The following is a 25,038-nucleotide window of genomic DNA, read 5'->3' as shown; positions in this document are numbered from 1 at the left end:
TATTTTTATTGAAGATAGGATAATATCTCATGATCTTTTATTCTCCTGATGATTGATTTTTAGGAAAAGAGCTCTATTCATATTTATAAATTAGACAAACCCAGCTTTTCTAATATATTCTCATAGTAAAAATTTTTTGTGTTCTGTAACTATCAAGAGGTATGACTATAAAAATATGAAAATATTTTTCATGCATGGAAATACCATAACAATCTGTTTACCTAAATGGATTTATTTTTATTTTCAAGATAATCTAAAAGAATCCATATTCACCAGAAAAATCCTTTTTGGAGTTCTTTCAGAGACTATTTATATGACGAAGAAAAATCAATGTCATTACTTCATGCAAACATCAAATATTAAATTCACAACAGTGACAAAACAATAAGTATACAGGAATAAATTTAACAACAAAATTACTGAAATTCCAGAAAAAAAGCCTCTAAAAAACTCTCTTACTCTATTTGAATCCTTACCTTATACAATTACAGGAAACCTTGGAATATTGAAAAAAAATCACGTCTACTCTCAATGGTCAAAAGTTGGCTTCCATTGCTAATACCTAAAAGAAAATGCTAATTTCTCTGAAGGCTGTTTGTGAATTTAACTGATATTTATCCACAAAAATTTAGAGAGGATTACGTCCTAATTTTATATTGGAATTTTCAGTGCCAAAACATCTCCTTAAAAAGGCAATAATAGGATTTCAGAGTTCTTTTTTCCTGTCTCCATTACTAACATGTTGGAGACCATTCTCTCACACCTCTTTTAAATGTGTATACAGATGCATACACACACATGAGTCACTTACACAATTTTAGGTGAAAGGAGTCATAACATACATGCTGTTTTTCTCATGGAACTCTGATTTTGATTCCCCTCTCCTCCACTTCCCTCATTCCTACCTCTGCTCCCTTCCCAGGAAAATCAGTGCTATAAACTCAGTGTCTATTATCCACTTGTTTCTCCATGTAAAAGAGGGATTTCAAGTGCATTGCTTGTTTTATAATAATGAGATCATATTTTTCATACTTCTTTGTGTCTTACTCTTCTCAGATAACTATACAATGTGGAAATTCCAAAATCAAAATCAGGTAGAATCGCTCTTTTTAAGGGCTGCATTATGTTCCATTATAGGAATGTTCTGAGATTCACTCATCATTTCACTGTTGATGCATCTGGCCTTCACTACCTTGAACAATAATGTACTCAGCAGTCTGTGTATATTTATCCTTGTGCAGTGGCACTTTTATTTCTAGGGTATAGCTGAAAGACAATGGTAGATGAAAGGGTGTATATAATTAAAAAAACTAAATGGGATCATATAAAATCGCATTTCAAAAAGGCTGTTGCAGTTCATATTTCCAAAGGTACCACTGTTCTTTCCTCATTCAGAGTATTTTTGTTCATTTTAATTTCTGCTAGTCTGATAGTGGAGAAAGGAGGTATCTCTGTGTGTGTGTGTCCATGCACGTGCACGTGTGTATCTATAACATACAGAAATTTAGGCATCTTTTCATTTTATTTATTGGCCATTTTGCTTTGTTCACTGACGCGTGCTAATCGTCTCCTTCACTCATTCTTCGTTCCGGTTGTTAGCCTTTTCCTTATCTATTTTCAACAGTTATTTTTGTATTACAGATATAAATCTATATCTTTCATATACATGGCAAAATATATTTCCCAACCTATTATATGCCCTTTGACTCTCTTAGACATTCTTTTGCTATGCATTAAAATTATATGTTAACTATGTTTTTCTTCTTCTCCCCAAAGCCCCCCAGTACATAGCTGTATATTCTAGTTGTAGGTCCTTCTGGCTGTGCTATGTGGGATGTTGCCTCAGTATGGCCTGAGGAGCGGTGCTAGGTCGGGGCCCAGGACCCAAACCGGGGAAACCCTGGGCCGCCAAAGCGGAGTGCACAAACTTAAACCGCCTGGCCGCAGGGCTGGCCCCGGTAGCTATGATTTTAGACTGGCTTTCTTCTCCTGGATAAGGATTTCTCTAATCTCTATGTTACATTATTGCCTCCTAAATTTCTCAGAAAATATCTACGGTGCAGGGTAGGAGCTTAATCTTACTTACTTCCAGACAGACAGCCAACAGTGTCAGAACAATCCATTAAATCAATCATCCTTTTCCTACTGAATTGAAATGTCATATTTGTCTCGTGCCACATTCTGTATATACTGGAATTGATTTCTGAGCTATCTGTTCTATTGTACTGGCCCTGTTGTCTTTTCTTATGCCATTATCTTAATGTTTTGATTATTATATCTCTGTATTATATAGCTGCTAAGGTACTCTGACTACTTTTACTATTTATTTTTTTCTTGGGGAAAGTGGGAATTATTTTCTTTTATATGAATTTTAAGATGAGTGTACACAGTTCTGAGCACTGCCTCTAACCCCTGTGAGGTTGAAAGGGATTTACATTAAATTTTCTTGTCACTTTAGGAGAATATTATTTTAAAGCATTTATTATGGATAATTTTATGTGTAAAAAACAGACAAATGAAGGTAAAAATTAAGGACTACTAATTGAATGAGAAGTGCCTCCTATGAATATGTTAGTCACATAAAAAATTCACCGTTTTTGTGATTATTTTGTGAATGTTTCCTCACTTATTCTTTTATTTTAGTGATTGGCCAGGTTGGAAATGTCAGAAGAAAACAAGACGCTGGTGACCGAGTTTGTTCTCACAGGACTGACAGAGCGTCCAGGGCTGCAGGTCCCTCTGTTCCTGGTGTTCCTGCTCACCTACCTCACCACCATGGTGGGCAACCTCGGACTGGCTGCTCTCATCTGGAAGGACGCCCGTCTGCACAGCCCCATGTACTTACTCCTCGGCAGCTTGGCCTTTGCAGATGCTTGTTCTTCATCCTCAGTGACCCCCAGGATGCTTATACATTTTTTATCTAAGAATCATGTGATACCTCTCCTTGACTGCTGGGCCCAATTTTACTTTTTTGGTTCCAGTGCCACCACAGAATGTTTCCTCCTGGTGGTGATGGCCTATGACCGCTCCGTGGCCATATGCAACCCCTTGCTTTATCCAGCAGTGATGTCCAGCAGACTCTGCACTTGGCTTATAAGTGTGTCTTACGTCATTGGTTTTCTACATTCAGCAATTCATGTGGGTTTGTTATTTAGATTAACCTTCTGCAAGTCCAATGTAATACATTATTTCTACTGTGAAATTTTACAACTGTTCAGAATTTCTTGCACTGATCCCACAGTTAATACTCTTCTGGTTTTAATCTTTTCAGCCTTTATACAAGTCTTCACTTTTATGACCATCATGGTCTCTTACTCCTGTGTCCTGTTTGACATCCTGAAACAGAAGTCTGCAAAGGGCAGGAGCAAAGCCTTCTCCACGTGCAGCGCCCACCTGCTCTCTGTCTCCTTGTTCTACGGCACTCTCTTCCTCACGTACGTGCGTCCTGGGTCTGGCCCAGCTGAAGACCATGACAAAATGTTTTCTTTATTTTACACGATAATAATTCCTCTACTTAATCCTTTTATTTACTGTCTGAGGAACAAAGAGGTTATAAGTGCCTTGAGAAAAATAATGAAGAAATAAATAGCTGCCAGATAATTTTCAAACTGTTTCTTCAAAGCTACAGAAACCAGCCCAAATCATACAGATTAGCCATGCCTCTGCCATTGCACCAGAGGGCCCGCGGTCAGGGCAGTCCGTGAGCTACACGTGCAGGAGCCCAGCCTCCTATTGTGTTTTCTTGGATGTGGGTCCAGTGAGAGTTTGGTAGCATTACCCATAACTAGCTTATTTAGAAACATTGTGCTCCATTTCTATCTGAGCATGTAGCTTTTGCAAATTAACTATTTTCTAGCAACTTCCAAAATTCCAGGTAGTAATTGAGAATTTTACTGAGAAATAGCTGTAACCGAGGCTGGTCTGTAGGGCTAGTCATTTGGTTCATCAGTGAGCCCAGCCCACCGCTGTGGACCTGTAAGTTAATAAGGCTGTGTTGTTCTCTGCCATACACAGTAACTCTGGGCAGATTGATGAAAATAACATTCTGCCTCTTCGTAGAATATACTCCTGCGAAGAAATGTGCTGTTTAGTGATAAAAGTCAGGAAAAAGTGAAAAGTTCTAAAAAAATTGGTGGATTTTAGGAAGAAAAATGGAAGCTGGCGTGAATTAAAGAAAGGAGCATCAAAATTAATCACAGCTTATATTTATAACTCCACATACTATTTTTATCAGAATATTGCATGTAGCACGATATTCAATAATTTATACATTTAGAAATATTTGAGTGTAATAAAAAGCAATTTCAGAGATCAGTCCTGTGATCGCGTGTCTGTTCCTATCAGTTTTAGCAGGAGCTGACTGAGTAGAAGGCAAGGAGCCTGGATTAGAGGCGAGAACCTGGGTTAGTTTATACAGATGGGTGAAGACATGCATGAGCGAATTCTATACCACTAATTTACTTCCAATTCAGGGACATGATCACTTAAAAATATGTATATTCCAATTTGTTTTAGAATCCTTGTATAGACATACATGATTCAACTCCTCTTTTAGCAAAAAAATTATATTCCTTGAACAATCTGTGTTTTTAAAAAATATTCATTTAGGAAAAATAATTATATGAAATGAGAATTATGTTTAAGCTGTTGAAGAATAAAAATATACCCATTGTTCTAGTATTTTTAAAATGCTTTAGCCCTTGTTGAGTCAACAGTTTCAACAAATAGACTAAAAATATCCAAGAATTTAGGCATAAGATAAATATTTTTTATCACTTAAATGCATTTATCATATAAACATTATCGGAAAAAGTCAACTTATTTGTATGTTCTCAAGATTAATTCCAATTGATCCTCAATAACAAAATTTCTTTTAAAATTATCCCTCATGATTAAATTTATTCTGTTTAAAAAGTATCCATACTTGCAGGTGACCTTTAGCAATTTTACAGCCTTTGTGGCTCATTTTGCAAACACTATAAGCTAGATCTGTTTCCTTAACATTTTTCTTTTTGAGTAAAACCATTTTTCTATAATTTACTATTGGTCTTTTTGAAGTAATCCCATAAATACTTCTTATTACCTGTAAATGTAAATCCATTTATTCCTTAAGGTACATGGTATAAAATGTTTTATTTGGAGTATTTGCAAAAAACAACTGTCTTACAATTTTTACACTCTTTTGCTATCTTTATAATTGTACTATCTTTATCATGGAATACACGACTTTATCAGAATTCTTCTCTGTAAAATCCCAGCTATCTTATTACCTTGGAAATAAAGAGTTACAAACTGAGCTGCAGTCCTCTCCTCCAGTCTGCGGGCTCCCTGAGGAACTGACATTTAGACAGAGCTGCAACGTCAACTCAAGATATGCATCCACTTGGGAGGAATTAGATTCTTGCTGGGTCAGTAAGAACTGACTGCTGCCCCGAAACATTCCTAAGTATGTCGTACGTCAAGTATGTAAAGGTTGTTGATTGTGTAGCCTGTATTTTACGGAATGCAGCTGCACTGAAAAATGGACTTAAGGCAAACAGGCCTCTAGGTGCTAGGTGACAAGCAAGTTACTTAAGCAGAGAGATCGTCGAGCCTGCACCTTCCCTGTGCTGAGCGCTCTGTACTTACGTAAGTTTGCATCCAGAGACTGAGTTTGGAAGCTGTGTCTGGGTACCCATAGCCTCTGTCATCTGTTGCTCTTTCCCCTGTTGGGCATTCTTGCTTAAGGCTAAGTGAACCTAAGTAATAAATCTGGGTCAATAAACACTGGATAAGTCTATTGCATCTTGTGCCTTGATTATCATTCTACATCTGAAGTCTACTACAGTGGTCTTATTAAATGGCTCATGCCCAGAAGGATGGGAAGGGAGGATCTTTTGAGACTTTGGTGCTGTGACAACTGTAAACTAATCCTTGGTTTGACGTAGTGGAAGTTTTTTGGGGCAAATTATGGAGGACAAATCTTGTTAATGGAGTTTAGATGGTATAGCTTCCAACCTCTAGGATTTAGCAAAATAAGTTAGTAAACAAAGGCAAATAGGGAAAATGGGTAGAACCATTGCTTGTTTGTTATTAATGGCATTAACAAAACAGAAATTCTATCAGGAGAACACAAAGAAATAGACTGACCTAGGAGAGATGAGTCAATACACAAAATAGAAGACGAGTTACGAGATATTTCACTGGGATCCTCCAGATATTACATTTACCTGGTCAACTAGAAGTCAACATACTCATTATCCAAGAGGGATAAGGCCAGGGGACTACAGAAACAGGGGGGTACTGTTAAATAATTGGGACATCTTGCCAACAAATAAACACTAGAAACCTGATGAGTTTTTGTTAGCCTGGATACTCAGACTGCATGATCAAGGGCGTGATAGTTTAATAGTGGGGAATCCACTGAGTCTGACAGAGGGAATTAAACGGCCTGACTCCTGTGGACTTCAGTATATGTTTCTCATTCCAAATAATGAAACACCATGGTTAAGGGAGAAATCTAACAAGTTTACACCAACAAAGGTACTTGTCTAGTTCTTTCACTTGGTAGTAAATGAAAGATCCCTGCATAAATAGTAGAAATGTTCTAACTGCAGGTGCTTTAGATCACGTATAGATAAACCTTACAATCACTCAATGAAAAATGCCTCTAAAGCAAACTACGATAAATTCAGGGATAAGGACAGTTCACCATGCTTGGTCCCCTTACGTAATCTTTCTCGTAGGAGAACAGAATGCCATAGAGACAGCCATGGCAAACTTATCAGCAAGCTCCTGCTCCTGGGGCTCAATGATGGAAAAAAAGTCTGTGCTTTTCAAAAGAAAAGAAGTGACCAAAGATGGCCTAGCTACATGGAATTATTTTGGTGGCTAATGAAAGTATGGTGAAAAAGAAATAAATTGGTGAAGGTGCTGTGCTATACAAAATTTGATGATGAAGTTTTACTGGCTAGGAGGTGGAAAACTCCTGGTAGTTTGGGCGACTGCGCTTGCCTTGCTGAGAAGACCGTGGTAAATTTGCTCTGTTTACACCTGCTCGGAATGTGTCAAAGGGTATAGGGAAAACACAGTGAGTGAGTAAGGTGCAGGGACACTCCACTGGTTAAGGCAACAGAATAAAAGGGAGTTGCAATCTGCTTGCAAAATTTCAGCAAGGGACTCTGAAGATGGATGATTGGTTTAAGTTGAATGGCTTTAGGGTGGTGCAAGTGGCTTTCTGGGATTAACAGAAACTGGGACACAGTACATGGTGATGTCAGTAAGACACAGAGAGGGCAACATCAGAGGGCCAAAGACAAAACTTTGAGGGTAATGTGATGCTCTGGTAGTAGGTATCAGGGTTCTATTAACTTACAAACTAGGAAATGTGAAAGTAAGAACATCCTGTCGAAAGGAACGTTTTGTCAGATTTGAAATGTTGTGGCGATGGAGGGCTTTGTCAATGTTTGCCGATTTCTAACCGGGTGTTAGTCAAGTCTGCCCCCACCTTTTCTAATCTGACACGCAAATGAGAACCTTTAGAATTGTGCAAACTCTCCTCTGTAGTGGATATTAGGCGATGCCAAACCCTTGGAGGACAACAATAAATTTCTGTTTTGATTTAAAGGTGGTAGAAATAGGGACATTAATCCTCATTGGCTAATTATATAAAAGTTCTGTCTGGTCTCTAAGAAAAAAGATAGTTCATGGAGATTATCCACGCTGACTGAGTACTAAATAGTTCTACTGGGAGATTTCTCTGTACCAGGGATGGTGACAGCTGTTCACGAAGTACAGTGAGCTGAAGGTGGCTGCTGTGCTACCATGGAATTGGCCAAGGACTTGTGTTGTTATTCTAATTTTAGAAGAAATTCAAACAATGTTCTTTCATCTGGAAAAGCCTCCAACACATGTTTGAGATAGTTAATCACTCCAGTGTAGACATACACCTCGGTTAGATAAGATACAGATTAGATTCCTATAAAGAGCAAGCTAGTTCATTATGTGGAAAATACTATGATAATTTATCTCTCAGAGGAGTATGACACCTAGGAACTAAGAACTGTGGTGACACACAAGATTAATCCAAAATCACTAATCTATCCAGCTACAACATAGGGCCTTGGCCAGTCCATAAAATCTGGGAGAACAAGCTGACCTGGGACCACAGTAGATATTCTAAACATAACATGAAACAAATTACTGTCTTTGCAGACCCTCTAGATAAGAAGAGGGCTACTTGTGTGTTGGTGAGTGTGTATACTGCACTTGAGCATTTTATTAAGCCCTATATTGAGTCCCTAGAAAGAAATACGAATTTCAATGGAGTTGGGAAAACAGAAAAACTTTAGAGACTTATAATCTGAGCCCAAACAGTCTCTTTGGAACTGTATCATCCTAAGTCACAAATGATTTCAAAGGTGTCTGCTACGCAGGTGCGCGAAGATTGGAGTCTCTGGCAAACATCAGCACTACCACACAATGGCATCCACTGGGGATTTAGGACTTGCGAATTACTTGATGCAAAGCAATGAAGAGTCCTTCTGAAAGACAAGTGCAGGTCTGTTATTAGGCTCTGGTGGAAACAGTTCCCTCTGTGGAAAGACAGAAGATACTTTTAAAACTTGAGATAAGCATTGTGTATGAGCAACGCCAGAGAAATGTCCTGAAAAAATAGCTGTTTCACATATTTCATATATTTTGTCAAGTTTTCTCTCTGTTTACAGTGGAAGTGCAAATCCCATAGCAGATACTTTTTCACTAGGGGAAATAGATCACAAGACACTGCTTTTTGCCATTTCTTATCTCTCACTACAATCTCCTCATACTTCTTTTCTGGCTACATGATAGAGTCTACGTTCCTTGGTATGAAGACTCATAAAGAACCTAAGCAAATATTCTGCATTCCTGCATTGAATAGATAATTTACTTGTTTCTGTGACTCTCCTCCTATTGCTCCCTTCTTCCTCAAATGGCAAGTTTTCTTCTTCTTTATCATTTTCCAAACTGTGCCCATTAGACTTCTAAGAAGCTTGACCACCTCAAAAGTGATCAGTTGCCTCTTGCAGCTTTAATTTTTATTACTTACACAAAAATAGATTTCTAAAAATGTTGACTGCAACGGAGAATGACAGTCCTAAAAAAGAAGTAAGTATAAAGTATGCTTGTATGGTTCAAAGGAGGTACTGCTCAACTCTCTTTCATGGCAACAACGGAGGAGAATCAAAGATAACTTCCTAGAAGAGATGGCACTGATGCAGGACAGGAGGCATAAGGGAGAGTCAGCAGGAGTCCACAAGGCACTGATTCTAGAATGAAGAAGCACAATATGTAAAAATGGTGTTCCCAGTTTGACTGTGTTTAAATATACATGGAACGTAAGGTGATGGGGGTGGGAGTATCATAGCTAAGACTGGAAATGTAAGCAAGATCAGACAATGGAAAATCATTTATGTCAGGCTAATTAGTTGGTCTTTATTACACATAAAAAGGGGTATCAATGAAAGGTGATGAGCAAGATAGAAACTACATCTGGAAAGCTCAATTCTGGTGATGGCATAAAAAATAGATTGAAAATGAAGCAAAATTGGAGACAGAAAAATAAGGTTATATTTACAAATCATTGAAAATTTATTTCCCTGAGTTTCTGTAAATATTGCTCCACTGAATATGTCTGGATTTATATGTTGCCATTGAAAAATTACGATGCCCACCTGGTTTTCTCTCCTTTGTCTGGAAACCCAGAGGATATTCTCTTTACTTTAAAATTAAATAGTTTTAATATGCCATGCCGCAAGTTGAATACTTCACTTAATTTCCCAAGGTATATAATGGATTTATTAATATATAGATTCACATATTTTTATTTACATAAGGTTTTCTCATTTAAAAACGTTAATAATTCTATTTAATTAATTTATTTTTCTTCCATAGGGACTCATTATATACATATGTTGGAGTTTTTTGCCTATCAGATATATCTATCATTTTTTCTCGGATTATTTTCTACCTCTTTTTACTTTTGTTTTTCCCACTTGGTTGATTTCATGACTTTTCTCAATGTTTCAGTTGTTCCATTTTTCTATTATTTATATAAGCATAAAAAGACCAAACTTTAATGACCTACCAATAATCTAATTAATTATTACCTCTCACAATTCTCTGGTTTTGCCAAGCTTAAAATGGGTGGTTATTTTGCTCCATGAAATGTCAGCTAGTCTGCAGTCACCTGAAGGCTCAATTGGTCTGGATTTTCCAACATGGCTCATTCACAAATCTGGTTCCTTAATGAAGATGGCTGAGACACCGGGCTCAGCTGAGATACTACAGTCTTTCGGTTCTCTCTCCATGTGATCCCTCTAGATCCAAAAGCGGAAGCAGCTTCTTTTTTTTTCCAAGTAATTCTATCGAGATCAGAATGGTTTATAATATTGTGTAACTTCAGGTGTACATTATTATTTATCAATTTCTGAATAGACTTCATTGTGCTCACCACCAGTAGTCTAATTTTTGTCCATCACAGTACATATGTGCTCCTTTATCCCTTTTGCTCACTCCCCAACCCCCTTCCTCTCTGGTAACCACTAATCTGTTCTCTTTATCCATGTATTTGTTATCTTCCACATATGAGTGAAATCATGCAGTATTTGTCTTTCTCTGTCTGGCTTATTTCACTTAACATCCTCTCCAACACTTATCATTTCCTGTCTTGTTAATTATAGCCATTATGACTGGAATGAGGTGATACCTCATTGTGGTTTTAATTTGCATTTCTCTGATAGCTAATGATGTTGAACAAATTTTCATGTGCCTGTTGGCCATCCATATATCTTCTTTGGAGAAATCTCTGTTCAGATCTCTTGCCTATTTTTTAATTGGGTTGTTGGTTTTTTGTTGTTGAGCTGTATGAGTTCTTTTTATATTTTAGATATTAACCCCTTATCAGATATATCGTTTGCAAATATCTTCTCCCAATTGTGAGGTTGTCTTTTTGTTTTGTTGATGGTTTCCTTTGCTGTGCAGAAGCTTTTTAGTTTGATGTAGTCCCATTTGTTCATTTTTTCTTTTGTTTCCCTTGCCTGGTCAGACATGGGACTTGAAAATATTCTGCTAAGACCGATGTCAAAGAGTGTACTGCCTATGTTTTCTTCTAGAAGTTTCATGGTTCCAGGTCTTGCATTCCAGTCTTTAAACCATTTTGAGTTGACTTTTGTGCATGGTGTAAGGTAATGGTCTGCTTTCATTCTTTTGCTTGTGGCTGTCCAGTTTTCCCAACACCATTTATTGAAGAGACTCTCCTTTCTCCATCGTATGCTCTCGGCTTCCTTGTTGAATCTTAGCTGTCCATAAATGTGTGGGTTTATTTCTGGGCTCTTGATTCTGTTCCATTGATCTGTGTGCCTGTTTCTGTGACAGTACCATGCTGTTTTGGTTACTATAGCTTTGTAGTATATTTTGAAATCAGGGAGTGTGATACCTCCAGCTTTGTTCTTTTTCCTCAGGATTGCTTTGGCTATTTATTCCATATAAATTTTAGGATTCTTTGTTCTATTTATGTGAAAAATGTTGTTGGGACTTTGACAGGGATTGCATTGAATCTATAGATTACTTTAGGAAGTATGGACATTTTAACTATGTTAATTCTTCTAATCCTAGAGCATGGAATATTTTTCCATTTCCTTGTGTCTTCTTCAATTTCTTTCAACAATGTTTTATAGTTTTTGGTGTATAGATCTCTCACCTCTTTGGTTAAGTTTATTTCTAGGTATTTTAATCTTTTTTGTTGCAATTGTAAATGGGATTGTATTCTTAATTTCTCTTTCTGCTACTTCATTGTTAGTGTATAGAGATGCAACCGATTTTTGTATGTTGATTTTGTATCCTGAGACTTGACTGTATTTATTTATTATTCCTAAATGCTTTTTAGTAGATTCTTTAGGGATTTCAATATATAAAATCATGTCATCTGCAAAGAGTGACAGTCTCACTGCTTCTTTTCCAAATAAAAGGGATTTGTATCCCTTTTATTTCTTTTTCTTGCCTGACTGCTCTGGCCAGGACTTCCAATACTATGTTAAATAAGAGTGGTGACAGTGGGCATCCTTGTCTGGTTCCTGTTCTTAGAGGAAGAGCTTTCAGTTTTTCTCCATTGAGAATGATGTTTGCTGTGGGTTTGTCATATATGGCCTTTATTATGTTGAGGTGTTTTTCTTCTATACCCATTTTATTTAGAGTTTTTGTCATAAATGGATGTTGCATCTTGTAAAATGCTTTCTCTGCATCTATTGAGATGATCATGTGATTTTTATTCTTCATTTTGTTAATGTGGTGTATCACGTTGATAGATTTGCGGATGTTGAACCACCCCTGCATCCCTGGAATGAAGCCCACTTGATCATGATGTATAATCTTTTTAATGTATTGTTGTATTCAATTTGCTAGCATTTTGTTGAGGATTTTAGCATTGATGTTCATCAGTGATATTTGTCTGTAACTTTCCTTCTTTGTATTGTCCTTGTCTGGCATCAGGGTAATGTTAACCTCATAGAATGAGTTAGGAAGTGTTCCATCTTCTTCAATCTTTTGGAATAGTTTGGGAAGAATAGGTATTAAGTCTTATTTGAATGTTTGGTAGAATTCTCCAGAGAAGCCATCTGATCCTGGACTTTTGTTTTATGGGAGGCTTTTGATTTCTGTTTCAATTTCTTTACTTGTGATTGGTCTATCCAGATTCTCTATTTCTTCTTGATTCAGTTTTGGGAGGTTGTATGAGTCTAAGAACTTATCCATTTCTTCTAGGTTATCCAATTTGTGAGCATACAGTTTTTCATAGTATTCTCTTATAATCCTTTGTATTTCTGTATTTCTGTTGTAATTTCTTCTCTTTCATTCCTCATTTTATTTATTTAACTCTTCTCTCTTTTTTTCTTGGTGATTCTAGCTGTCAATTATGTTTATCTTCTCAAAGAACCAGCTCTTAGTTTCATTAATCCTTTTTACTGTTTTTTGTAGTTTCTTTTTCATTTATTTCTGTTCTGATTTTTATTATTTTCTTCATTCTGCTGACTTCAGGCTTTGTTTGTTCTTCTTTTTCTAGTTCTGTTAGGTGCACTTTAAGATTACTTATTTGAGATTTTTCTTGCTTTTGAGGTAGGCCTGTATTACTCTGAATTTCCCTCTCATGACCACTTTTGCTCCATCCCGTAAGAGTTGGTAGGTTGTATTTTCATTTTAATTTAAGGAGATGGAGTTTTCTTGAATTTGGAGAGAAGTGGATGGTTTCAACAGACATTGAAGAGAGAGAAGTTGTGGGTTTCATAATGGTTTTGACATGGGTTTGAGGGGGAATTCAGTGTCAAGGAGGACTCTCCAGTTTGTTTCTTTAAAAATGGTGTAGATGGTGATGCCACTACTGAGAATGGAAAGACAGGATGAGGCCCATGTTTAATGATAGGGTTTGCAAAGACTCTAAATTTGGGTTTGGACGTGTTGAGCTTGATGAGTCTTTGGGATGTTCAAAGAAACTATTAGGTAGATGGAATGTGGCAACATCAAGAGTAATAAAATAAAGGAAATTAATATGTCCTAAAAACTGCTCAGAAGCAGTTTGTCAAGTTGCCCTCACGGTGAACCCTGATGGCACAGAGTGTGGTTCTAATTGTCACACTCTTGTGTGTCTGGGGTGATTGGCTGACTAGCTCACAATGCCCAGTAGAACAACTTTGCCTTCATCCTACAGGGAATCCATTGTTAACTTTCACCGAGGGAATCCCAAGGCTCTTTCTACTTTTTCATGAAATCATTTGAAAAAGTGCAAATAAATGTTCCTGCAGTTGAGATTTCTAAGAAAATTCTTTGCATAAGTAAACATCACTTCATTCTGCACCTTCTACTTTTCTTCATTTAAAGGTTTTAAGAGGAGATTCAGTTGTGGATGTGAGAGCAGTAGCAGCCTCATCAGTTTGGCAATCCATAACGATGACTCTGGCCCTGTTGTGGAGTATGGGGGAGGGAAATTTGCGTTTCTTCTTTTTTTTCCATTGGAAACCTACTGTCTTTCCTTCAAGAAAATCACCAGTTTCTCAATTTCCAAAGGACTTACAAGAACCGAGTGACAATACCGGGACCTGTCTAGTTTTCTTTATTTGTAGTTTTCCAATTTGCCTATTACTGAAATATCCAGGTAAGAAATGAAAATCCTGGAAACTGTATGAGATGTTCTGTTTCTTTTCAGGACAGACAATTCTAGATATCTGTCATAAATACTAGATGTTCTACTTTTGAGGAGACATGCATAATAAGACATTTTAAATAGTAAACTTGGAATAATAGTAGAGTGAGACAAATAGAAAAAAATAATGATAATGACAAAAGTTTCATAAATTATTTCATGCTACAGAAAATTCTCTTCATTAGGATATGGACAACTAAACTATGCTGCTCAAACTTCTTTAATTTATTCACGGAATCATGAGAAGATGAGATAAAGTCACCAATGATAACTTTCTTAGGCCCCTTAATTCCAAATGGATGGGGAGATATACATATATCTTAAGGATAAAGATCCAAAACATTTAATAGCTCTTGACCTAATTATGAAAATCGGAAATATCAATTATAGGTTTAGTTTGGCAAGAAAGCTAGGTAGACCCACTCAGGACAAAATTTCAACTTGGAAATGAAATGGTCTGCCCTCAGCGTCCATAAGGCCAATTTTCAGTGGAGACGTGTCAGTCAGTCTACATGCTGCTGTGTTGTGCTTCCAGGGCTCCTTGCAGGTGTACACTTTGAATAGTAAATTTTTAAAGCTATTTTTTTCTTGTTCTACAATCAGTCAAAGTGGGAAATAACAGCTCACCATTTTCCTTATGTGAACCATTAGGAAAAATATTGCCTTTGGATTTATTTTAAGGTTAAACAAATCCAATTTTGGTAAATAGGTAAACTTTTCATGTATTTTAATCAACAAGAAGTATGTGTATAAAATTGTTATTCATTTATCTTAGGAAACAATGGAACTTACAAACCAAATTATAGGTGGATTTTCTCCTTCTAGGTAATCTAAGAGTCTCTGCATTCACCTCCAAATACCTTGGGATCTCTCCTTTAGGATTTACTTTTAGATAAAATTTACATGTTACGAACAAAATCAACAAATTATTTAAATATCACATCAACTACTTCCATCTGCAATATTGACAAAAATTATAAAATATTTAGTGATATACCAAAAAACAAAGATACTTGGATATGAATAAAACTGTAAGAAAAACTTGTACACTTAACTTTATTCATTTACAAGATACCTTTTGACTATCCACTGTCCCCCCCAAATAAGAGAGAGAGAAAGGAAGAAATCATTCTCAATGGTTGAAGTCAGATACCACTGAAAATATTCAAAAGCATGTGTTACATAACCCAAAAAGTTTTCTGAACTTGATGTATTTTTACAAAAAAATTACTTATGACTAATGTCTATTTTTTCATTAAAATTAATAATAGCATTATTATTCTTGTTTCTTTCCTTTTCTCTTTCTCCCTATTAACACTCTTATGACTATCCTTGAGTATATGTCTCTGTACCTAGAGAAATATCTATAATTGAATGACCAGGATGATAACATTTAGTGTTTTTATCACAAATTTTAAAAATTCTGTTTACACTGTTTATTTCTCTCTTCCCCTCCTTTATTCTCTCTTCTTACCTACACAAAGACAGTAAATATTATCAACCTGGGGTCTATCATTTCATATAATCTTTATGTTCATATGGCTATTTGCAAATACATATGTGTGCATGTGTTCATAGATAGACATACAGTGAAAATTGTAAGACTTTATTGTCTGTTTAATGCGATCATCTCATATACATTTCTCTTCATCTTACTTTTCTCACTTTCCTAACAATTGTGGAAATTTCCTTGAGTCAACTGGTAGATCAATAACTCATTATTAAATGCCTGATATAATATTCACTAGTATGCTTACATCAGGATTTGTTTGACTGTTACTTAATCCCGATTGGTTTTCATGTTATTTCCAGTCTTTGCCACCATGAACAATGCTACAGGCGACTTCTCTCCCTAAGCAGTGCGGATCTGAGGAGTGAAAAGTGATGTCTTATTGTTATTTGTGCAGCCTGAGCGCAGGGGAAGGTGAGCTTCTTTTCCTGCACTATTGAACGTGTTGACATATTTTTCAGTGACTTGCCTATTCAATTCCATTTTCCTATTGAGTTATTTGACTTTTCTTACCAATTTGTAAGATTTCTTTGAATGTGATAGGTTCAAATATTTTGTCTCTCATACTTATTGCACATATTGCTTTCAAAGTTTTATTTATCTTTCTCCTTTTTACAGATTTAATACATAATCCAGTTTCATACAATTAAAATTAGATTAAATATACTATATCTTTATAATTTATGTTTCTTATATTAGTCAAAGATTTTTGTAATATATTTAAGTTATATTTATTTCATAAATTTTCTTAGAATATTTTAAGTGGTTTTTTGTTTGTTTGTTTGTTTTGTTTTTTACTTTTAAGTGCTTGATTCAGGAGCAGTTTTAAAATAGGGAGCCATACTTACATTTTTTTCTGGGTAGATTGGCAAATATAACCATACAATTTATTAAATAAATCATCGCTTTTCTCGATTAAAAAATCATTCATATAAAGTATCAAATCACAATATATACTTGAATCTTTATTTGGTTTCACTATTAAATTTCCCTATTTCCATGTCGTATAATATTCTGTGGAATGGCTTAATGTTTTAATACTTAATCCTGCACAGTTGACTTTCTTACTGTTCATGTTTTCCTTGTCTTTTAAAAATAACTTTACGCTATGTAAATTTTATGCTTATGCTATTTATTAAAAAACAATTAGGATTCTAATCGAAATTAATTCCAATTCTACTGATATATTTATAACACGAAATTTTCTTATCTAAGAACACATTTTGCTGCCTATTTCTTCAGAAATTGTATAACGCCCTTTGGTAAGTTTTGTAATTTTCTTCACATAGGTCTTACATATTTTAAAAGTTATTTCAATGTATTTTAAAGTGTTATGGCTCTTATAATTGAAATATTTCCCTTTAATTTCTCTTTCTCTTCTCTCTGGTTGGTTATTGCTTGCATAGAAAAAAATCTGGTGATGATGTTTCCGTGCTGTACTGGTACTTATTAAAGTCATAATGTTATTTTTTTAATTATACAAATATAACATCAGCAAGAAATATGAATTTTTCTCCTAAAATTTTTTATGATAGATTATATCTTTATTATATTGTTTTATTTAATTTTCTTATCTTAGATGCATTGTAATTTCTAAGATAGCACCACATAATAATGGTCAGAGGAAGCATTTCAGTATGTTCTTAATTTGTAGGGAAGTGCCGTATTATTTAGAATGCATGCTAGTAGTTTTGATAACTAATCTTTAGTATATTTGAATAGCTTAATTCTATCTCTATTTTTAAAGATTTTTAAATTAGAAGATGATTATTAAATTGCAATCAATTAAAAAATAAGCTCACTTCTTTTATACAAGTAATGAAATCTTTCTATATTATATATACATTTTTTCCTTCTAATTTTTAGGAAAGTTTCCCAAATACTTACTGTTTGTGAAAAATACTTACTCAAGGGTAAAAGGTAAGTGTTCTGATTAAAGGGGGTACATAAACAAGGAAAATGCATTTTTTTTTCATGTAAAATGTGATTATTTTCATGGTCTTTTGTGACCGTGGCCTTCATCTGTTCTCTCACTGCAGTGATCAGCCTGAGGGGATATGATGGACGCAAACAAGACGCTGGTGACCGAGTTTGTTCTCACAGGACTGACAGAGCGTCCAGGGCTGCAGGTCCCTCTGTTCCTGGTGTTCCTGCTCACCTACCTCACCACCATGGTGGGCAACCTCGGACTGGCTGCTCTCATCTGGAAGGATCCACGTCTGCACAGCCCCATGTACTTATTCCTCGGCAGCTTGGCCTTTGCAGATGCTTGTTCTTCATCCTCCGTGACCCCCAGGATGCTAACGACATTTTTATCTAAGAATCATATGATATCCCTAGTTGGGTGCATCACTCAATTTTATACTCTTGCTTCCAGTGCAAGCACAGAATGTTTCCTCCTGGTGGTGATGGCCTATGACCGCTACGTGGCCATATGCAACCCCTTGCTTTATCCAGCGGTGATGTCCAATACCTTCTGCATCCAATTACTAGTTGTTTCATGTATTATTGGGTTTCTTCATCCCATGATGCATGTGGGTTTGTTATTTAGATTAACTTTCTGCAAGTCCAATGTAATACATTATTTCTACTGTGAAATTTTACAACTGTTTAAAATTTCCTGTACTGACCCTAGAGTTAATATGCTCCTGATTTTTATATTTTCAGTCTTTATACAATCTTTTACTTTTCTGACCATCATAGTGTCTTATATGCGTGTCCTTTTTGCCATCCTGAAAAAGAAGTCTGCAAAGGGCAGGAGCAAAGCCTTCTCCACGTGCAGTGCCCACCTGCTCTCTGTCTCCTTGTTCTATGGCACTCTCTTCCTCATGTACGTGCGTCCTGGGTCTGGACCAGCTGAAGATCAGGATAAAATGTATTCTTTGTTTTACACAGTCATAATTCCCCTGCTAAATCCTTTTATCTACAGTCTGAGGAACAAAGAGGTTATAGGTGCCTTGAGGAGAATAATAAGTAAATAAACAGTTCTCAAGGTAAATTTCAAACTTGTTCTTTTCAAACTTTGCAGAATACAGGGGGTCTGGAGTTGTGCAAGTTAACCTTAGCTTTTTAAGTTTTAACAGAGGGCTGTGTCTAGGGCAGGTTCTGAGGACTGTGTGATGAAAGTCAGCTTCAGCAGATACTTGCTTCAATGGAAGATCTTCATATCACATAAAACTGAACTCTTTATGAAAAATAGAACATCCCTTTTTAAATTAAGCATTTAGAATTTTCAATTTTTGACTCTTTGTAAACTCCCACTAAATTAGATCTAGTAGTTTGTAATTTTACTGTGGCAGATGTGCAAGTTTCTTTGTTTGAGGCTGGTGTAACTGAGCCAATGCAATTGCACAGAGCTTGCATGTCAAAATTCTTTCTGCTTCTCAACTGTTCAAAGACTCAAGTGAAGTGACTTCTTGAAGGCAATTGTCCCCCTGAAGAGAAAATTTTCTTTGTAGTAAAAAAAAATGTTTAAAAAGTGTGGAATATAAGAGATTCGTGGCTTTTATCGAGAATAATGAAAGTTGTGGAAAAATAAGAGTGGACTATTGAGTAAAAGTATGGCTCAAATATGTGAAAATACATAGTACATTTTATCAGGGAAAATATAGGCAATATTGATATTCAAGAATTTGCAGATTTTGGAAGATTTTAGGATATATCCCCTCAGACATTTGAAGTCTACTATACTTATCTTTACATGATTAATAAAGCAGAAACTCAGAAACCTGCATAGTTGTCACTCTTCTTATAATCTCTTACATGTTTGTTATTATTTAAGTGAAAATAATTTACTTTTGGGCGGGCCCCATGGCCGAGTGGCTGGAGTTCTGCGTGTTCTGCTTCGGTGGCCTAGGGTTTGCGAGTTCTGATCCAGGGTGCAGACCTAGCAACACTCATCAGCCATGCTGTGGAGGCACCCCACATACAAAGAGAAGGAAGATGGGCACTGATATTAGCTCAGGACTAATTTTCCTCAAGCAAAAAAGAGGAGGATTGGCAATGAATGTTAGCTCAGGGTGAATCTTCCTCACAAAAAACAACAACAAAGGTTACTTTCACACTTACATGATGCAACACATCTTAATTTGGGTGACACTGTGGAATGGTTCTCATTTCTGAAATGATTGCAAAAACCTTCAATGTCATAATCATTTTTCTTTCGTTGACTGCTTTGTAAGGAATGTGTAGTGACTTTCTTCGTTGGCCATCTCCCAAATTTAATGTTTGAATCTGTAGTATTTTTGGGTGCCCGTTACTGCTGCAAAATCCCAGATGATGGCCTGATATTGTTGAGCAGTAAGGAAGAATTAAGAGGAAAAATCACATATATAGAAAACCTGATGTGTGGACGTAACAGTATGCAAAGTAGCAGGATGCAAGGCTGAGCTCTGAAGGCAGCAGTGCTCTGTACACATTGAAGCCAACAAATTCAAATTTCCACAGATCCAATCAGTACCGGGGGAAATGGTCCTTGTCATATAACTGGGTGGACTTCACAGAGGCATCTTTGGTGCTGATGGAGATTCAAGTGCCTAAACCATCCACGTTTCTGGAAAGTTCTCTGCTCTCTCTTCAATCAGGCATGGGAAAGGTTTAGATGGTGAATAAGGCCACTACTACCTCAAAACACAAGTGTTGTGAAGCCATATAATATTTAAACTCATCAGAAAACCTCATACCTTGTAGTATTTATCTTTAAGAGTATTTGGGAGACAATCTCCTATTGGAGGGCATCTATAGAGCATTTATACCCTCTAAGCTGGAGATTCTAGAATTGGCAATTCAGGCTCACTCAGTCTAAAATACGGCTCATCAAACCATTTCCTGGAAGCAGTGGATAGCACTTATGGTATACTAACCACAAGGAGAATATGCTCCTGGCAAACAGCCCCAGACACCAGGGGTAAAGAGAAGACCTACAAGCTTCCAGACAGAGATACTGGGTTACTAAGAAAGGAAGGATAAGTACAGTAACATTTGACTTCCTATCAATTGCACTGAAAGTACAAAGACAATGGGACAACATTTATGAACTATTCATGGAAAACTAATAAGTTCCATGCATAGTATTGAAACAAAGTGTACACAGAGGGATTGTGAATGCCGTACAGGCTGTGTGCACTGCTCAATGCAGGGCACTATTCATGACACCATATTGTGTGGCTGGCTGTTCTGTGTCAGAACGCTGAGTCAATGGATGATGATAATGTGATGGGGAACTATTTATAAGTGTGTATTTAGATTTTAAAGAGTATAAAATAAATTAAATGACATTAATCATTCTTTTAGGGGAATTTTGGCAAATATCAGAGGAGACTCTCTTCCAGTTAAGAGGCCCTCTGTAAAGTGTTATGTAGTATAAATTGTATGCTATGACTCACTTGTATACCCTAAGGGAATCACCAAAAAAAAGAGACAATATATAAATAATATGCCAAATGTGGATATAGAATGGAATCACAAAAAAGTCTATTAATCCAACAGCAGGTGGGACAAAAGAAGGAGAACAAGAGATAGATGAAATGGATAGAAAAAAATCTAGCATAATGATAGCCTTTGGGGCCGACCCTGTGGCATAGTGGTTAAGTTTGGCGTGCTCCACTTCAGTGGCCTAGGTTTCTGGGTTCAGATCCCAGGCTCAGACCTACACCACTCATCAGCCATACTATGGCAGTGACCCATATACAAAACAGAGGAAAACTGGCACAGATGTTAGCTCAGGGCTAATCTTCCTCAAGCAAAAAATGAGGAGGATCAGCAACACATTTTAGCTCGTGGTGAATCTTCCTCACAAAAACCAAAAAAAACCCCCACACAAAAATGATAGCTTTTAATCCAACCATATCAATAATTTATTAAATCTGAAAGGTATAATACACCAAATAAAAATAGATTGTCACATTGGATTCAAAAGCAAGGTCTAACTACATACTGTTGAGAAGCAGCATACATAAAACATAAAGCCCTAGGTAAATTAGAGCTAAAAGGATGGAAAACAGATATACTCGCAAACACTAACCAAAAGAAAGCTGGAGTGGTGATCAAACAAAATACGGACCTCAGATCCAGGAATATCACCAGAGATAGAGAGGAACACTGCAAAGTGAAAAAGGGTGTAACTCATCAAGAAGACAAAATAACACTAAGTATGGAAGCACTGAACAATGGAGCTTCAAAATACTTGAAGCAAAAACTGATAGAAGGGAGAAACGGACAAATCTACAATTACAGATTGATTTCAATATTCCTTTTTCAATAATTGATAGAATAAGTAGAATATCACTAAAAGTAGAGAAGATCTGAAAAGTACTGTCAACCAACATTATATTTATAGAACACTCCTTCAAACAGTAGCAGGGTACACAGTATTTTTATGTACACATTGAACATTCACCAAAATAAACCCTATTCTGGTTGATATTTGAAATAATTGAATTAATACAAAATATAACCCATAACAGACTTAAACTAAAAATCAATGCGAAAAGCATGTGTAAAATCTCTACATATTTGGCAATTAAAAACCATCCTTCTAAATACTCATGGATCAAAGAGATAGTCACAGAGGAGAAAAGAATATATTTTAAATTCAATGAATTGAATTTAAATGAAAATAAAAACACAGATATTTAAATGTGTGGGGTACAGCTAAAATAGTGTTTAAAGATAAATTTATAGCATCAAATGCTTATATTAGAAAAGAAGAAAGAATTAAATCAATGTTCTAAGTTTCCACATTGAGATGCTACAAAAGAAGAGCAAATTAAACTCAAAGCAAGCAGAAAGAAATATATAAATATAAGAGCAGAAATCGATTAATTTGAGGGAAGAATAGTAGAGAAAATCAATGAAATGAAAACCTAGTTCTTTGAAATAAAAAACTGGTTCTCTGAAAAGATCAATAAAATTGACAAACTTCTAGCCAAATTGACCAAGAAAGAAAAAGAAAAGACTTAAACTGTTAAATGACAGAAAATGCAAATATCAGGAGAGAAAGAAGGAACATCATTACGGATGCTGCATGTTTAAAAGACAATAAAGAAATATTTTGAACAAATTAATGTCCAAAAACTTGTCAACCTAGATGAAATGAACAAATTCCCTGAAAAGAACACAAACTACAAAAGCTTATTTAGGAAGTAGATAACCTGAATACTTGTGTGCTTTTTTAAAATTCAGATTTTTAGTTAAAGATCTTCAAACAAAGTCCAAGTCCATATATTTTATACAAAACAGATAAGCCTAAGTAGCTGAATCATCTTCCAGGAGTTTTTGGGAGGAGTACCTGAATTTTCTTTCAGACATTCTAGAGACAGATGTAAGTGCAGGGAAAAGAAAGCAAAGTAAAATATATTGTCTTCTGAGCTGTCAAAGTAAGACAGGAAATTGTGGCCTGGTCAAGAGGTCCTGTGCATGCTATCTGAATCTCTGGTGCTAGAAGAGATGGAGCCAGAGGAGAACATGTTACCCATGGTGCACAAGGCTGGCCCGGGCTCGCCAGACCTAAGCCTGGTGGCCAGCTAGAAGAAGAAAAAGTGAAGTGGGGGTGGCCATGTCTGGAAGGATGTCTATGCATGAGCTTACTTCTCTGGTCAGAAAGAAGAGAGAGATGACAGCCTGGTTCAAGGGAGCATGCCTGGGGAGCTACTTAGAATTTCTGGTAAAAGAAGAGAAAAGCAATGGTAAGTAAGAGCCACAGGCTGACCTTAGGATGCCCCCAAAACCAACCCATGTGGTCCCACCAGAATCTTGTCTTTTCATACATCATATTAATGTCTCCTTAAATCAGGAAAAGGAAAAAGGGAAGAGCAGAAAGAATCCAGGTAGGGACTTGAATCCCTTTCTCTTGAGCTATCACTCTCAATACAGGAAGCAGGAAAAGTAGGTTGCAGAAGTGTGTGTACACTGCATAATTTCTTTATTAGCAGACAGATGTATGTATGTGTCTATACTATGTACAATAGTCATAATCTTATGAAAACTTAGTGATAAATCTGACAAATGATGGGCAAGACCTATACATAGTAGAACAACAAAAAGCTTTTCTGAGAGAAATTAAAGGATAAGTAAAGGCGAAGATGAATTGGGTTATTCAATATTGAAAAAAAATAAGTTCTCCCCAAATGCATGTATAGATTTAATAAAATGCCAATCAAAATCTCAGTAGGATTTCTTGTAAAAATTGACAAGCTGATTCCAATATTTACATGGAAATGTGAAGGATGTAGAATAGCCAAGATAACTTTGAGAAAGAAGAACAAAGTTAGAGGTCTAACACTATCTGCTTCCAGGACTTAAGGTAGAACTCCAGTATCAAGACAGTGTAGCATCATTGTCAAGATAGAGCACTATACGAGTGGAACAGAGTAGAGTCCAGAAGTAAACCCATAAGTATATGGACAACTGATTTTGGACAAAGGTGCAGGGGTAATTCAGTGGAGAAAAAATAATTTCCTCAGCAAATGATGCTGGAACAATTGGCTATCTATGTGCAAAAGAAAAATGAGCTCTCATCCAGATAATATAAAAAAATTAACTCAAGATGGATCATAGACCTTATGTACAACCAAGAAATATAATACCAAAAGCACAATCCATAAAAGAATAAAATTGATAACTTCATTAAAATAAGAGAATTGCTGTTCAAAAAACATTGCTAAAATGAAATGACAAACCACAGATTTTCAGATAATATGTATAAATCATATATCTGATAAAAGATATCCAGGAAATATGAAGAACTCTCAAAGCTCAAAAATTAGAAAACAAACAAGCCAATTAAAAAATGAGTAAAAGATTTGAGCAGACACTTCACTGGAGATAGCATACAGATGTCAATAAGGGCAGGAAAAGATGCTAACCATCATTAGTTATTAGAGAAATACAAATGGAGACCACAGTGAGATACCCCAACCCACCTATTGAAATAACTAAAATTGCAAGGACAATCCATACCGGAAGGAGCAATGCAGACCTCTGTGCTCACAGAGAGGCAAACCAGCGAGTTAGGAGATGATTTCACAAGATTGAAGGGGGCAGTAAATTTAAGTCAAGTTCGGGTCATGTCGAAGCTACCTGTGCCCATCACACTGCTCACCCCACCCTTCTGCAGAGTTCCCAGTGAATGCTGTTTTGTCTATGTTATTTTTGCACCACTTCTTTCTCTTTCATTAGCAAAATTTTAAGGAAGCAGGAAAATAGATGAATGAGTATTAAAAAATGTATCCTTTTTTCCCCAGTGTAGCCACTGGAGGTTAATTTATTTTCTATTTTTTAGATAACAAATTAAAATGTTACAGATGAGTAAATTGTTTTA

The 25,038-nt window shown here is 36.1% G+C and overlaps 2 protein-coding genes across 2 annotated transcripts; both read left to right on the top strand.

Moving 5' to 3' along the window:
• Positions 1 to 2,661: 2,661 nt before the first annotated feature.
• On the top strand, positions 2,662 to 3,585 carry LOC103543318 (olfactory receptor 5AC1-like). Its single transcript, XM_070582154.1, has one exon. It carries the CDS (start codon positions 2,662 to 2,664, stop codon positions 3,583 to 3,585), a length of 924 nt encoding a protein of 307 aa, XP_070438255.1.
• A 14,191-nt stretch (positions 3,586 to 17,776) lies between these two features.
• On the top strand, positions 17,777 to 18,700 carry LOC103543317 (olfactory receptor 5AC1-like). Its single transcript, XM_008510204.2, has one exon. The coding sequence runs from the start codon at positions 17,777 to 17,779 to the stop codon at positions 18,698 to 18,700; it is 924 nt and encodes a 307-aa protein (XP_008508426.2).
• The last annotated feature ends 6,338 nt before the right edge of the window (positions 18,701 to 25,038 follow it).

The sequence above is a fragment of the Equus przewalskii genome, chromosome 18 (assembly GCF_037783145.1).
Source record: "Equus przewalskii isolate Varuska chromosome 18, EquPr2, whole genome shotgun sequence".
Taxonomy (NCBI): domain Eukaryota; kingdom Metazoa; phylum Chordata; class Mammalia; order Perissodactyla; family Equidae; genus Equus; species Equus przewalskii.
This window is presented reverse-complemented; position numbering and strand designations above follow the sequence as displayed.

Coding starts and splice junctions, on each gene's coding strand:
- LOC103543317 (XM_008510204.2), top strand. CDS start 17,777: ATGATGGACGCAAACAAGACGCTGGTGACCGAGTTTGTTCTCACAGGA.
- LOC103543318 (XM_070582154.1), top strand. CDS start 2,662: ATGTCAGAAGAAAACAAGACGCTGGTGACCGAGTTTGTTCTCACAGGA.